Source organism: Phocoena phocoena, chromosome 3 (genome assembly GCF_963924675.1).
Source record: "Phocoena phocoena chromosome 3, mPhoPho1.1, whole genome shotgun sequence".
Lineage (NCBI taxonomy): Eukaryota > Metazoa > Chordata > Mammalia > Artiodactyla > Phocoenidae > Phocoena > Phocoena phocoena.
In genome coordinates, this window is record NC_089221.1 from 51,751,086 (window position 1) to 51,765,379 (window position 14,294).

A 14,294-nucleotide genomic window follows, 5' to 3' on the forward strand; every position below is an offset into this window, starting at 1 on the left:
ATCCAGACCCCAAATATGTGTGACTGAACAGAAACTGAGTTAATTTAAAATCTAAAAGGCATCCCAGAGATAGCTGAGTGATCTAAACATTAGAAGTTAAAACCCAAACTAAGAAAACCTAAAAGACATACAGTAGAAGGCAAAGTAAACAACATGAGACTACAAGGTTGTGTCTGTAGAGTGACTCACTGCGCGAATTCCCTGACTGCCTTCCTTGATCAGGGACTCTCAGCCTCCCCCCGTTTCTGTAACATTGTGTTCCTTCCTTTTCCTTGTCCATCTTCTCAGACTCTGGCCATCTCCTGAGCTTATTTTCTCATGTATTCTCTTGCACTCTCTTCAACTCTTTTTCTCAACTCTTGCCTACTTTCCTGTTTAAAGACCTGCTTGACCTCTACATTCTAACTAGCTTCTCTGCTTCTCTGCCTGCACTTTTTTCTTTGGCTTTCTGGACCTGGGTTCTCTCTAAGGCAGAATGTTATACTTTGGCAGAGCAACCACATCAGGTGGCGTTACCTTTGCTAAGTGTACTTAGAAAAGTTCTTTTAATTTCAGGCCCTGTCTGAGGTGGGTGAGGCCCAAGGTAGAGAGGCTTGAGTAAATAATATGTTACTCTAAAACTAGTACATGAAAATTTGGAAGGAAACAGAAAATCTCACTTCTCCTGTAAGCGATCCACATGCTGTGCTAATGCAAATTATTAAACAATACACTCATCAGACTACACAGTACACTGAGCTCTACCTTCCTGTGTTAGTTCTTAAACATTATTAACTCCCAAAACTTGAAAGTGAGTTAACTTTTCCAATTTATAAAGTAGCTGAGGGTGTTAGAATGTATATATTACATGCTCTATAAAAACTACAAAGTGACAACACCTGATGTGCAGAACCTACTGTCAGAGAACTAAGGTCCAAGCTAGATTACTATCTGCTAAATGCCCTAGAAAGTGTCTATATGTACATGTTTATTCTAGTGTAAATGAAAGTGCACTCATGAACCAAGGAAGAAGTTGCCTCTTAAGTCTTTTGATCAATTTCTTTAACCAGTTTTTGTTAAAAGAGTTGATAGTAAAAATTCATAGGTGGCTGATGAGAATTCTGAAAGATCTGAAGGTATTTTTAGCATGACAAATGAGTACATAAATCCTATTAATAAATTAATTTCTTAGCCATGGCAATGATATTTTGAGAATACAAATATTTAAGCTCCAAATTCATACACATGAGGACAAAATATATATGTGAAGAATTTAGACATATGTCCAATTAAAAACTTAACTTATGTTCTAAAACTTAAAAATTCTAGAATACAAATAGAATACATAACAGAAGTGGGTGGAAATGTCATGAAGAACCTAGGAGTAAGACAGGAATAAAGACACAGACCTACTAGAGAATGGACTTGAGGATATGGGGAGGGGAAGGGTAAGCTGTGACAAAGTGAGAGAGAGGCATGGACATGTATACACTACCAAATGTAAGGTGGATAGCTAGTGGGAAGCAGCCACATAGCACAGGGAGATCAGCTCTATGCTTTGTGACTGCCTGGAGAGGTGGGATAGGGAGGGTGGGAGGGAAGGAGATGCAAGAGGGAAGAGATGGGAACATATGTATATGTATAACTGATTCACTTTGTTATAAAGCAGAAACTAACACACCATTGTAAAGCAATTATACTCTAATAAAGATGCAAAAAAAAAAAAAAAAGCGGGCGGGGCTGTTATTTATTTATACCTTGATTTGCTCCAAAAAAGAAAATTTAAGGAGGCTGAGTGCTGACTTTATTTTTGATTCCTGACATGAAGGATTTTGTTATTTTACAGAAACAACTGACTTTCATTAAGATAACATTAAATTAACTAGACTATAACATGAAAAATAAAATTTTATAATCCATCTAGATCCATAGTCCTGCTTTTTTTAAAAAAATGTTAAAAAAAATACCTTTTCCTTTTTTTTTTCAACTTGATTTTGTCTTTGCTTTTTGCTTTTTTCTTCTCCTCTTCTTCATTTATTCCTGTGTGTTGAGGGGAAAGAATCAGGTCACCATCAGTTTATATACTAATATGGTATGTTTACATTTTTTGATTTTGGTTGTTGGTTGGTGAATTTCACTGTTAGGATATTGCACTTTTTTTGTAACAATGTCCCTTTTCTTGATTATTTTTACTCATTAAAAACATTATAAAAGTACTATATGCTTTTAATACAGATTTCAAATCTACTGAGTACATTAAGTAAAAAATTCAAATATTTCATTTCTAATTCCTAAAGCAAATCAATGTCGACAGTTTGGTGGGTACTATTCCAGGCCTTAAGAAATGAAATAATACAATCGTGTATAATTTTAAAAATCTTCTTTTTCAAGCAAAATTAGGATCATGAAATCCTAAGGTCATGGGACAATAACCACATCTAATATTTATGTCATTGGTATCTCGGAAGGAGAGAATACATACTATTCTCCATCTTGTTTATTAAATACACAATTTGGTGTGTATTCTTCTAGGCTTTCTCTATACATAACCAAGTATACACAAACATTCACTTATACAAACATAATTACATGTAAGTCCCAAGTTTTTATGTCATTTGAAAAATGGATTGTGGCATATAATACATATTTTCCAACTTATTTCTTTCACTTAACACTTTTTTTGATATTCTTTTATTCTAACACCATTTGCTGCAAAGACTATTCTTTCTATACAGAACTGCCTTTTCACCTCTGTCAAAAATCAGTTGAACTTCTGCTTCTAGGAAGATGAAGTAGATGTACTTTTCCTATTCCTCCCATTAAATATAACTACAAACCCCAGACATTACAAAAACAAGCATAAGAAGACTGTAAAAGGTAGAAAGACAGACACTGGCTAGGGATCTTGAAATCCAGAAAACGACACACTGCTGAGTTCCCTGAAATTTCTTTTTGCTTTATATAGCCCAGACTTACAGCTGAAGAAGCCGGCAACCTGGCAATATCAACAGGTGCAGACAAAAATACCCCAACAATAGCCTGCTCTCTCTAGCCAAAGGACCAAGAAAGGGACAGCCTAGTGACAGGAAACTTTTAGGTAGTAACTGCCATTTCCAGCCAAACACCACAGAAAAAAATGGGGCACCACCCCCACCCATATTACCAAAGGCTGAGTGAAGAACACAGACTTCCCCCCATGAGTCTGTGATGAGACATCTCAATCCCCCTTCCTGAGAAGTCTAAGTGGTGAGCCAAACTTTCATCCCCACTGACCAGTAATAAGACCTCCATTAACAGTGTCAGTGGAGACCACGCAAGGAGCCTGGACTGCCAACCCCACCCAGCAGTAATGAGGCACTCCTCCCCTCCATGCTTAAGTATTGTCAGAAGAGACCTAATGAAAGTCAGTGCTTTCACTGTCACCCAGGGGTAACAAGACTACCCTCACCATGGTGTCAGGGGGCACCACACAGGGAGCTGAAATTCCGACCTTCACCCAGCAGTAAGAAGAAGCCGTGTCCACCTTAGGTTTTGGTAGAGGCTGAGTGGTGAAACTGAACTTTTATTTTCATCTGGCAGGAACAAGTTGGCATCCTCAATTTTCCTTCTGGAGTGGTACCAGAGAAAATCAGATAAAACAAAAGGTTTAAAGAAAAGCCAGAGTTTTATCTATGTCCAAATTTCAACTGAAAAGAAATCATCAAATGAAGAACCAGAAAGACCTCTAATTGAATACAAAATTAAACAACAGATGACAACACCACAATGACAGAAATATTAGAATTATCTGAAAAAGATTTCAATGCAGCCATCATAAAAATGCTTCAATTGGCAACTATGAACATGCTTGAAACAAATGAAAAAACAGAAATCCCCAAAGAAATAAAAAAATCCAAAGAGGAGGGCTTCCCTGGTGGCTCAGTGGTTAAGAATCTGCCTGCCAATGCAGGGGACACAGGTTCGATCCCTGGTCCAGGAAGATCCCACATGCCGCGGAGCAACTAAGCCCGTGTGCCACAATTACAAAGCCTGTGCTCTAGAGCCCGCGTGTCACAACTACTGAAGCCCGCACGCCTAGAGCCCATGCTCCACAACAAGAGAAGCCACGACAAGGAGAAGCCCGTGCACTGCAACAAAGACTAGCCCCTGCTCGTTGCAACTAGAGAAAGCCCGCACACAGCAACAAAGACCCAACACAGCCAAAAATAAAAACAAATAAATTAATTTTTAAAAAAATCCAAGAAGAAACAAATAGAAATTTTAGAACTAAAAATACAATAAACTGAAATTAAAAACTCAGTGGAAGGGCTCAAGAGCAGAATGGAAACACAGAGGAAATAATCACTGAACAGGTAGACAAAACAATATAAATCACCCTATATGAATGATGGAGAGAAAAAAGACTTAAAAAGAACAGAGCTTCAGAAACCTGTGGGATAACAGCAAAAGAGCTAATATTTTTGTCATTAGAGTCCTGCAAAGCAAGGATAAAGAAGGCTAAAAAAAAGGTGCTTGAAGAAATAATTGCTGAAAACTTCCTAAATTTGGTAAGAGACATAAACCTACAAATTCAAAATAAACTCAAAGAAATTCATATCAAGACACATCATAATTAAGCTTCTGAAAACTAATGACAAATAAAAAATATTGAAAACAGTCAGAGAAAAATGATATGTTACTTATAGAAGCAAAACAATTAGAATGAAAGCACATTTCTTATCAGAAAAGATGGAAGCCAGAATGAAGTAGAATCCTGGAATCCCCTACCCAGTGAAAATATTCTTCAAAAATGAAAAGACAGATGGCTTCACCAGGCGAATTCTATCAAACGTTTAGAGAACAGCTAACACCCATCCTTCTCAAACTCTTCCAAAATATAGCAGAGGGAGGAATACTCCCAAACTCATGCTACAAGGCCACCATCACTCTGATAACAAAACCAGACAAAGATGTCACAAAGAAAAAACACTACAGGCCAATAACACTGATGGACAGAGATGCAAAAATCCTCAACAAAATACTAGCAAACAGAATCCAACAGCACATTAAAAGGATCATACACCATGATTAAGTGGGGTATACCCCAGGGATGCAAGGATTCTTCAATATACACAAATCAATGTGATACACCATATTAACAAATTGAAGGAGAAAAACCATATGATCATCTCAATAGATGCAGAGAAAGCTTTCGACAAAATTCAACACCCATTTATGATAAAAACTCTCCAGAAAGTAAGCATAGAGGGAACTTACCTCAACATAATAAAGGCCATATATGACAAACCCACAGCCAACATCATCCTCAATGGTGAAAAACTGAAACCATTTCCACTAAGATCAGGAACAAGACAACGTTGCCCACTGTCACCTCTATCATTCAACACAGTTTTGGAAGTCTTAGCCACAGCAATCAGGGAAGAAAAAGAAATAAAAGGAATCCAAATTGGAAAAGAAGAAGTAAAGCTGTCACGGTCTGCACATGACACGATACTATACATAGAGAATCCTAAAGATGCTATCAGAAAACTACTAGAGCTATTCAATGAATTTGGTAAAGTAGCAGGATACAAAATTAATGCACAGAAATCTCTTGCATTCCTATACACTAATGATGAAAAATCTGAAAGTGAAATTAAGAAAACACTCCCATTTACCATTGCAACAAAAAGAATAAAGTATCTAGGAATAAACCTAACTAAGGAGACAAAAGACCTGTATGCAGAAAATTATAAGACAGTGATGAAAGAAATTAAAGATGAAACAAATAGATGGAGAGATATACCATGTTCTTGGATTGGAAGAATCAACATTGTGAAAATGACTCTACTACCCAAAGCAATCTACAGATTCAATGCAATCCCTATCAAACTACCACTGGCATTTTTCACAGAACTAGAACAAAAAATCTCACAATTTGTATGGAAACACAAAAGACCCTGAATAGCCAAAGCAATCTTGAGAAACAAAAACAGAGCTGGAGGAATCAGGCTCCCTGACTTCAGACTATACTACAAAGCTACAGGAATTAAGACCATATGGTACTGGTACAAAAACAGAAATATAGATCAATGGAACAGGATAGAAAGCCCAGAGATAAACCCACACACATATGGTCACCTTATCTTTGATAAAGGAGGCAAGAATATACAGTGGAGAAATGACAGCCTCTTCAATAAGTGCTGCTGAGAAAACTGGAGAGCTACATGTAAAAGAATGCAATTAGAACACTCCCTAACACCATACACAAAAATAAACTCAAAATGGATTAAAGAACTAAATGTAAGGCCAGACACTATTAAACTGTTAGAGGAAAACATAGGCAGAACACTCTATGACATAAATCACAGCAAGATCCTTTTTTACACACCTCCTAGAGAAATGGAAGTAAAAACAAAAATAAACAAATGGGACCTAATGAAACTTCAAAGCTTTTGCACAGCAAAGGAAACCATAAACAAGGCCAAAAGACAACCCTCAGAATGGGAGAAAATATTTGTAAATTAAGCAACTGACAAAGGACTAATCTCCAAAATTTACAAGCAGCTCATGCAGCTCAGTATCAAAAAAACAAACAACCCAATCCAAAAATGGGCAGAAGACCTAAATAGAAATTTCTCCAAAGAAGATATACAGATTGCCAACAAACACATGAAAGAATGCTCAACGTCATTAATCATTAGAGAAATGCATATCAAAACTACAATGAGATATCGCCTCACACAAGTCACAATGGCCATCATCAAAAAATCTAGAAACAATAAATGCTGGAGAGGGTGTGGAGAAAAGGGAACCCTCTTGCACTGTTGGTGGGAATGTAAATTGCTACAGCCACTATGGAGAACAGTATGGAGGTTCCTTAAAAAATAAAAATAGAACCATCATACGACCCAGCAATCCCACTACTGGGCATATACCCCGAGAAAAACATAATTCAAAAAGAGTCATGTACCACAATGTTCATTGTAGCTCTATTTACAATAGCCAGGATATGGAAGCAACCTAAGTGTCCATCAACAGATGAATGGATAAACAAGATGTGGCACATATATATACAATGAAATATTACTCATCCATAAAAAGAGACGAAATTGAGTTATTTGTAGTGAGGTGGATGGACCGAGAGTCTGTCATACAGAGTGAAGTAAGTCAGAAAGAGAAAAACAAATACTGTATGCTAACATATATATATATATATGGAATCTAAAAATAAGAAAAATGGTCATGAAGAACCTAGGGGCAAGATGGGAATAAAGACGCAGACCTACTAGAGAATGGACTTGAGGATATGGGGAGGGGGATGGGTAATCTGGTACAAAGTGAGAGAGAGGCATGGACATATATACACTACCAAATGTAAAATAGATAGCTAGTGGGAAGCAGCCGCATAGCACAGGGAGATTAGCTTGGTGTTTTGTGACCACCTAGAGGGGTGGGATAGGGAGGGTGGGAGGGAGGGAGATGCAAGAGGGAAGAGATATGGGGATATATGTACATGTATAACTGATTCACTTTGTTATAAAGCAGAAACTAACACACCATTGTAAAACAATTATACTCCAATAAAGATGTTAAAAAAAAAAGAAAAGAAATCAAGATGTTCTCAGATAAAGGAAAACTAAAAGAATCTGTCACCAGCAGACATTCCCCAAAAGAATGGCTACAGGAAGTTATCTAAAGGAAAGGAAATGCTGTAACATCAAGAAGAAAGAACACAGTAAGCCAAAATATGGGTGCAACAGGCTTTCTTTCTTTTGAATTTTGTTTGAGGGTGGAAGCAAAAACTATAACAGTGTCTGATGTGGTTCTATGTGTATGCAGGGAACATACTGAGGATGACTATAAATGCGAGAGGGTAAAAGTACATAAAGAGAGGTTAGGTTTCTACATTTCACTTGAACTAGTAAAATGACAACACCAAGTAGATTATGATAAATTATGTATACATAATGTAATACCTAGAGTAACCATTGAAAATGTTATACAGAACACTACAGAAAAAATTTTAAACATTATGGATATATTCAAAGACACTATAGATACATCAAAATGGAACTGTACAAGTGTTCAAGGGACACTATAGTGAAATCAAAGCACTATAGACAGTCCTAAAAAAGTACTCCATGGGAACCCACAGAAAGGTAGGGGAAAAAAAGAACAGAGAAATAAAAATACAGAATAATCAGAAAACAAATAATAAAATGGCAGACTTAAGCCATAACATATAATTATATTAAACTTCAAAAGAATACCAATGAAATTGGCAGAGTGGATTGAGAAATATGACTCATCTACATGCTGTCTATAAGGCTCTCACCTCAAATATAATGATATAGGCACACTGAAAGCAAAAGGACAGAAATGGAGATGTAACACAAACATCAAAGGAAAGCTAGAATGGCTATATTAATATCAGATAAAACAGACTTTAGAACAAAGAAAATAACCAGTGAGAGAGACAGACATTATATAACAATAAAGGTTTCAACCCACTAAGAAGACATAGCAATCCTAAGTGTGTATGCACCAAACAACAGAGCTGAAAAATACATGAAGCAAAAACGATAGACCTGAAGGGAGAAACAGACAAATCCATGATAGCTGGAGACTTCAACATCCTTCCCTCAGCAACTGACAGAAACTACACATAAAGTTAGCAAGGATATAGAAGAACTCAACAACACCATAAATTAACAGAATCTAGGGCTTCCCTGGTGGCGCAGTGGTTGAGAGTCCACCTGCCGATGCAGGGGATATGGGTTCGTGCCCTGGTCTGGAAAGATCCCACATGCCGCGGAGCAGCTAGGCCCGTGAGCCATGGCCGCTGAGCCTGTGCTCCGCAACAGGAGAGGCCACAACAGTGAGAGGCCCGCATACTGCAAAAAATTAAAATTTAAAAAAAGTTATACATTGTGACCAAGTGTGGTTTATTCAAGGGATGCAAGGCTGGTTGAATATTCAAATATCAATGAATGTAATCCACTGTATTAAGACGCTAAAGAAGAAAAATTGTAGGATCATATCAACTGATGCAGAAAATGCATTTGGCAAAACCTGACACCCATTCATGATAAAAACTCTTTAAAAATAGGAATAGAGGGAAACTTCCTCAACTTGATAAAGAGCTGCAACCAAAAAAACATACAGCTAACCATTAAGGTCTGTATGGTTTTTTCCCCTAGAAGTGGAATCCAGGTAAGAATTCATCTCTCACTGCTCTTTTTCAACATAGTGCTATAAGTTCTAGCCACAGCAATAAATCAAGAAAGGAAAACAAAAGGCTTACAGATCAAAATGGAAGAAATAAAACTGTTCTTATTTGCAGATGACATGATGGTTTACACAGAAAATTCCAAAGAATCTACCAAAAACTCCTAGAACTAATCAGTGAGTTTAGCAAAGATAAACGATAAACATAAAGTCATTTGTACTTCTATATACTTGTAGTGAACATGCAGACAACGAAAGAAAAAAAAACATTTACAATTTTTCAAAAAAAATTTATAGGTATAATCCTAAAACTACACCATGCTGAGAAAAGAAATCAAAGATTTAAATAAACAGAGAGACATACTGGATTTATGGGTTGGAATACTCAACACAGTAAAGGTGTCAATTCTCCCCAAATTGATAAACATGTTTAAGGCAATGCCTATCAAAATTCCAGCAAGATTCTTTATAGGTATAAACATTATTCTAAAATTTATATGGAAGGGAAAAGAAACTAAAGTAGTTGAAACAATTTTGAAAAAGAAGAATAAAGTAGAAAACATCAGTCCCTCCAACTTTGAGACTTATTATATAGCTACATTAATCAAGACGGGGTGGCGGGATAGATACATAGATCAATGGAACATTATAGACAGCCCAGAAACAAACCAACACAAATAGGACCAACTTATTTTTGGCAAGAGCACAAAAGCAATTCAATGGAAGAAAGATAGCCTTTCAATAAACAGTGCTGGAACAAGTGGTCATTCTTAAGCAAAATACTAAGTGCTCTAAGTTTCACATTTTATACAATAATCAAATCAAATAGATGATGGACCTAATGTAAAATATAAATCCATAAAAACTTTACAAAAAAGTAAAGGAGACCAAGAGACAGGCAAAGAGTTACACTTGAAACCAAAGCACAATCTATAAGAGGAAAAATTAATAAATTGGACTTTATCAAAATTAAAAAACTATTGTTCTGTGAAACACCTATTAAGAGGATGAAAAGAAAAGCTACGTATTGGGATAAATATTTGCAAACCAGGCATCTAAAAAAGGACTACTATCTAACGAGGGGAAGATGGCGAAGTGTAAGACGCAGAGATCACCTTCCTCCCCACAGATACACCAGAAATACATCTACATGTGGAACAACTCCTACAGAACACCTACTGAACACTGGCAGAAGACCTCAGACCTCCCAAAACGCAAGAAAGTCCCCACGTACCTGGGTAGGGCAAAAGAAAGAAGAATAAACAGAGACAAAAGGATAGGGATGGGACCTGCACCAGTGGGAGGGAGCTGTGAAGGAGGAAGTTTCCACACACTAGGAAGCCCCTTCGGGGGCGGAGACTGTGGGTGGCGGAGGGGGAAGCTTTGGAGCCATGGAGGAGAGCACAGCAACAGGGGTGGGGAGGGCAAAGCGGAGAGATTCCCGCACAAAGGATCCATGCCGACCGGCACTCACCAGCCCGAGAAGCTTGTCTGTTCACCCACCAGGGCGGGCGCGGATGCGAGCCGAAGCTCAGGCTTTGGTCGGAGAGCAGGGAGAGGACTGGAGTTGGCGGCATGAACACAGCCTGCAGGGCTTTAGTGCACCACGGCTAGCTGGGAGGGAGTCCGGGGAAAAGGTCTGGACCTGCCGAAGAGGCAAGAGACTTTTTCTTCCCTCTTTGTTTCCTGGTGCGCGAGGAGAGGGGATTAAGAGCGCTGCTTAAAGGAGCTCCAGAGACCGGCGTGAGGCGCGGCTAAAAGCGCAGACCCCAGAGACGGGCATGAGACGCTAAGGCTGCTGCTGCCGCCACCAAGAAGCCTGTGTGCGAGCACAGGTCACTTATCCACACCTCCCTTCCAGGGAACCTGTGCAGCCCGCCACTGCCAGGGTCCCGGGATCCAGGGACAACTTCCCCGGGAGAATGCACGGCGCTCCTCAGGCTGGTGCAACGTCACGCTGGCCTCTGCCGCCGCAGGCTTGCCTCGCACTCCGTACCCCTCCCTCCCCCCGGCCTGAGTGAGCCAGAGCCCCCGAATCAGCTGCTCCTTTAACCCCGTCCTGTCTGAGCGAAGAACAGATGCCCTCCGGTGACCTCCATGCAGAGGCGGGGCCAAATCCAAAGCTGAGCCCCGGGAGCTGTGACAACAAAGAAGAGAAAGGGAAATCCCTCCCAGCAACCTCAGAAGCAGCGGATTAAAGCTCCACAATCAACTTGATGTACCCTGCATCTGTGGAATACATGAATAGACAACGAATCATTCCAAATTGAGGAGGTGGACTTCGAGAGCAAGATTTATTATTATTTCCCCTTTTCCTCTTTTTGTGAGTGTGTATGTGTATGCTTCTGTGTGAGATTTTGTCTGTATAGCTTTGCTTTCACCATTTGTCCGAGGGTTCTATCCATCCTTTTTTTTTTCTTTTAAAATTTTTTTTTCTTAATAATGATTTTTATTTTAATAACTTTATTTTATTTTATCTTACTTTATTTTATCTTCTTTCTTTCCTTCATTCCCTCCTTCCCTCCTCCCTTCCTCCTTCCCTCCTCCCTCCCTCCCTCCATTCTGCCTTCCTTCCTTCCTTCCCTCCTTCCCTCCTTTCTTTCTTTCTTTCCTTCTTTCTACTTTTTCTCCCTTTTATTCTGAGGTGTGTGGATGAAAGGCTCTTGGTGCTGCAGCCACGAGTCAGTGCTGTGCCTCTGAGGTGGGAGAGCCAACTTCAGGACACTGGTCCACAAGAGACCTCCCAGCTCCACATAATATCAAACGGCAAAAATCTCCCAGAGATATCCATCTCAACACCAGCATCCAGCTTCACTCAACGACCAGCAAGCTACAGTGCTGGACACCCTATGCCAAACAACTAGCAAGACAGGAACAAAACCCCACCCATTAGCAGAGAGGCTGCCTAAAATCATAATAAGTCCACAGACACCCCAAAACACAGCACGAGACGTGGACCTGCCCACCAGAAAGACAAGATCCAGCCTCATCCACCACAACACAGGCACTAATCCCCTCCAACAGGAAGCCTACGCAACCCACTGAACCAACCTTAGCCACTGGGGACAGACACCAAAAACAACGGGAACTACGAACCTGCAGCCTGCAAAAAGGAGACCCCAAACACAGTAAGATAAGCAAAATGAGAAGACAGAAAAACACACAGCAGATGAAGAAGCAAGATAAAAACCCACCAGACCTAACAAATGAAAAGGAAATAGGCAGTCTACCTGAAAAAGAATTCAGAATAATGATAGTAAAGATGATCCAAAATCTTGGGAATAGAATAGACAAAATGCAAGAAACATTTAACAAGGACCTAGAAGAACTAAAGATAAAACAAGCAACGATGAACAACACAAGAAATGAAATTAAAAATACTCTAAATGGGATCAATAGCAGAATAACTGAGGCAGGAGAACGGATAAGTGACCTGGAAGATAAAATAGTGGAAATAACTACTTCAGAGCAGAATAAAGAAAAAAGTATGAAAAGAACTGAGAGCAGTCTCAGAAACCTCTGGGACAACATTAAATGCACCAACATTCGAATTATAGGGGTTCCAGAAGAAGAAGAGAAAAAGAAAGGGACTGAAAAAATATTTGAAGAGATTATAGTTGAAAACTTCCCTAATATGGGAAAGGAAATAGTTAATCAAGTACAGGAAGCACAGAGAGTCCCATACAGGATAAATCCAAAGGGAAATATGCCAAGACACATATTAATGAAACTGTCAAAAATTAAATAAAAAGAAAACATATTAAAAGCAGCAAGGGAAAAACAACAAATAACACACAAGGGAATCCCCATAAGGTTAACAACTGATTTTTTTTTTTTTTTTTTTTTTTTTTAAACATCTTTATTGGGGTATAATTGCTTTACAATGGTGTGTTAGTTTCTGCTTTACAACAAAGTGAATCAGCTATACATATACATATGTTCCCATATGTCTTCCCTCTTGCGTCTCCCTCCCTCCCACTCTCCCCATCCCACCCTTCCAGGCTGTCACAAAGCACCGAGCTAATATCCCTGTGCCTTGCGGCTGCTTCCCCCCAGCTATCTACCTTACTACGTTTGTTAGTGTGTATATGTCCATGACTCTCTCTCACCCTGTCAAAACTCACCCTTCCCCCTCCCCATATCCTTAAGTCCGTTCTCCAGTAGGTCTGCGTCTTTATTCCTATCTTACCCCTAGGTTCTTCATGACATTTTTTTTCCCTTAAATTCCATATATATGTGTTAGCATACGGTATTTGTCTTTTTCTTTCTGACTTACTTCACTCTGTATGACAGATTCTAGGTCTATCCATCTCATTACAAATAGCTCAATTTCATTTCTTTTTAAGGCTGAGTAATATTCCATTGTGTATATGTGCCACATCTTCTTTATCCATTCATCCGATGATGGGCGCTTAGGTTGTTTCCATGTCCTGGCTATTGTAAATAGAGCTGCAATGAACATTTTGGTACATGACTCTCTTTGAATTTTGGTTTTCTCAGGGTATATGCCAAGTAGTGGGATTGCTGGGTCATATGGTAATTCTATTTGTAGTTTTTTAAGGAACCTCCATACTGTTCTCCACAGTGGCTGAACCAATTCACATTCCCACCAGCAGTGCAAGAGTGTCCCCTTTTCTCCACACCCTCTCCAGCATTTATTGTTTCTAGATTTTTTGATGATGGCCATTCTGACTGGTGTGAGATGATATCTCATTGTAGTTTTGATTTGCATTTCTCTAATGATTAATGATGTTGAGCATTCTTTCATGTGTTTGTTGGCATTCTGTATATCTTCTTTGGAGAAATGTCTATTTAGGTCTTCTGCCCATTTTTGGATGGGGTTGTTTGTTTTTTTGTTATTGAGCTGCATGAGCTGCTTGTAAATTTTGGAGATTAATCCTTTATCAGTTGCTTCATTTGCAAATGTTTTCTCCCATTCTGAGGGTTGTCTTTTGGTCTTGGTTATGGTTTCCTTTGCTGTGCAAAAGCTTTGAAGTTTCATTAGGTCCCATTTGTTTATTTTTGTTTTTATTTCCATTACTCTAGGAGGTGGGTCAGAAAGGATCTTGCTGTGATTTATGTCATAGAGTGTTCTTCCTATGTTA

The 14,294-nt window shown here is 38.9% G+C and overlaps 1 protein-coding gene across 1 annotated transcript in view; it reads right to left on the reverse strand.

Moving 5' to 3' along the window:
• The window catches only part of SREK1IP1 (SREK1 interacting protein 1), a 58,269-nt gene that overhangs the window by 1,589 nt on the left and 42,386 nt on the right, over window positions 1-14,294 (reverse strand). Inside the window, exon 4 of the mRNA XM_065874792.1 lies at window positions 1,947-2,019. Coding sequence (XP_065730864.1) covers window positions 1,947-2,019 — 73 coding nt within the window. The remainder of the gene's footprint in view (window positions 1-1,946; window positions 2,020-14,294) is intronic.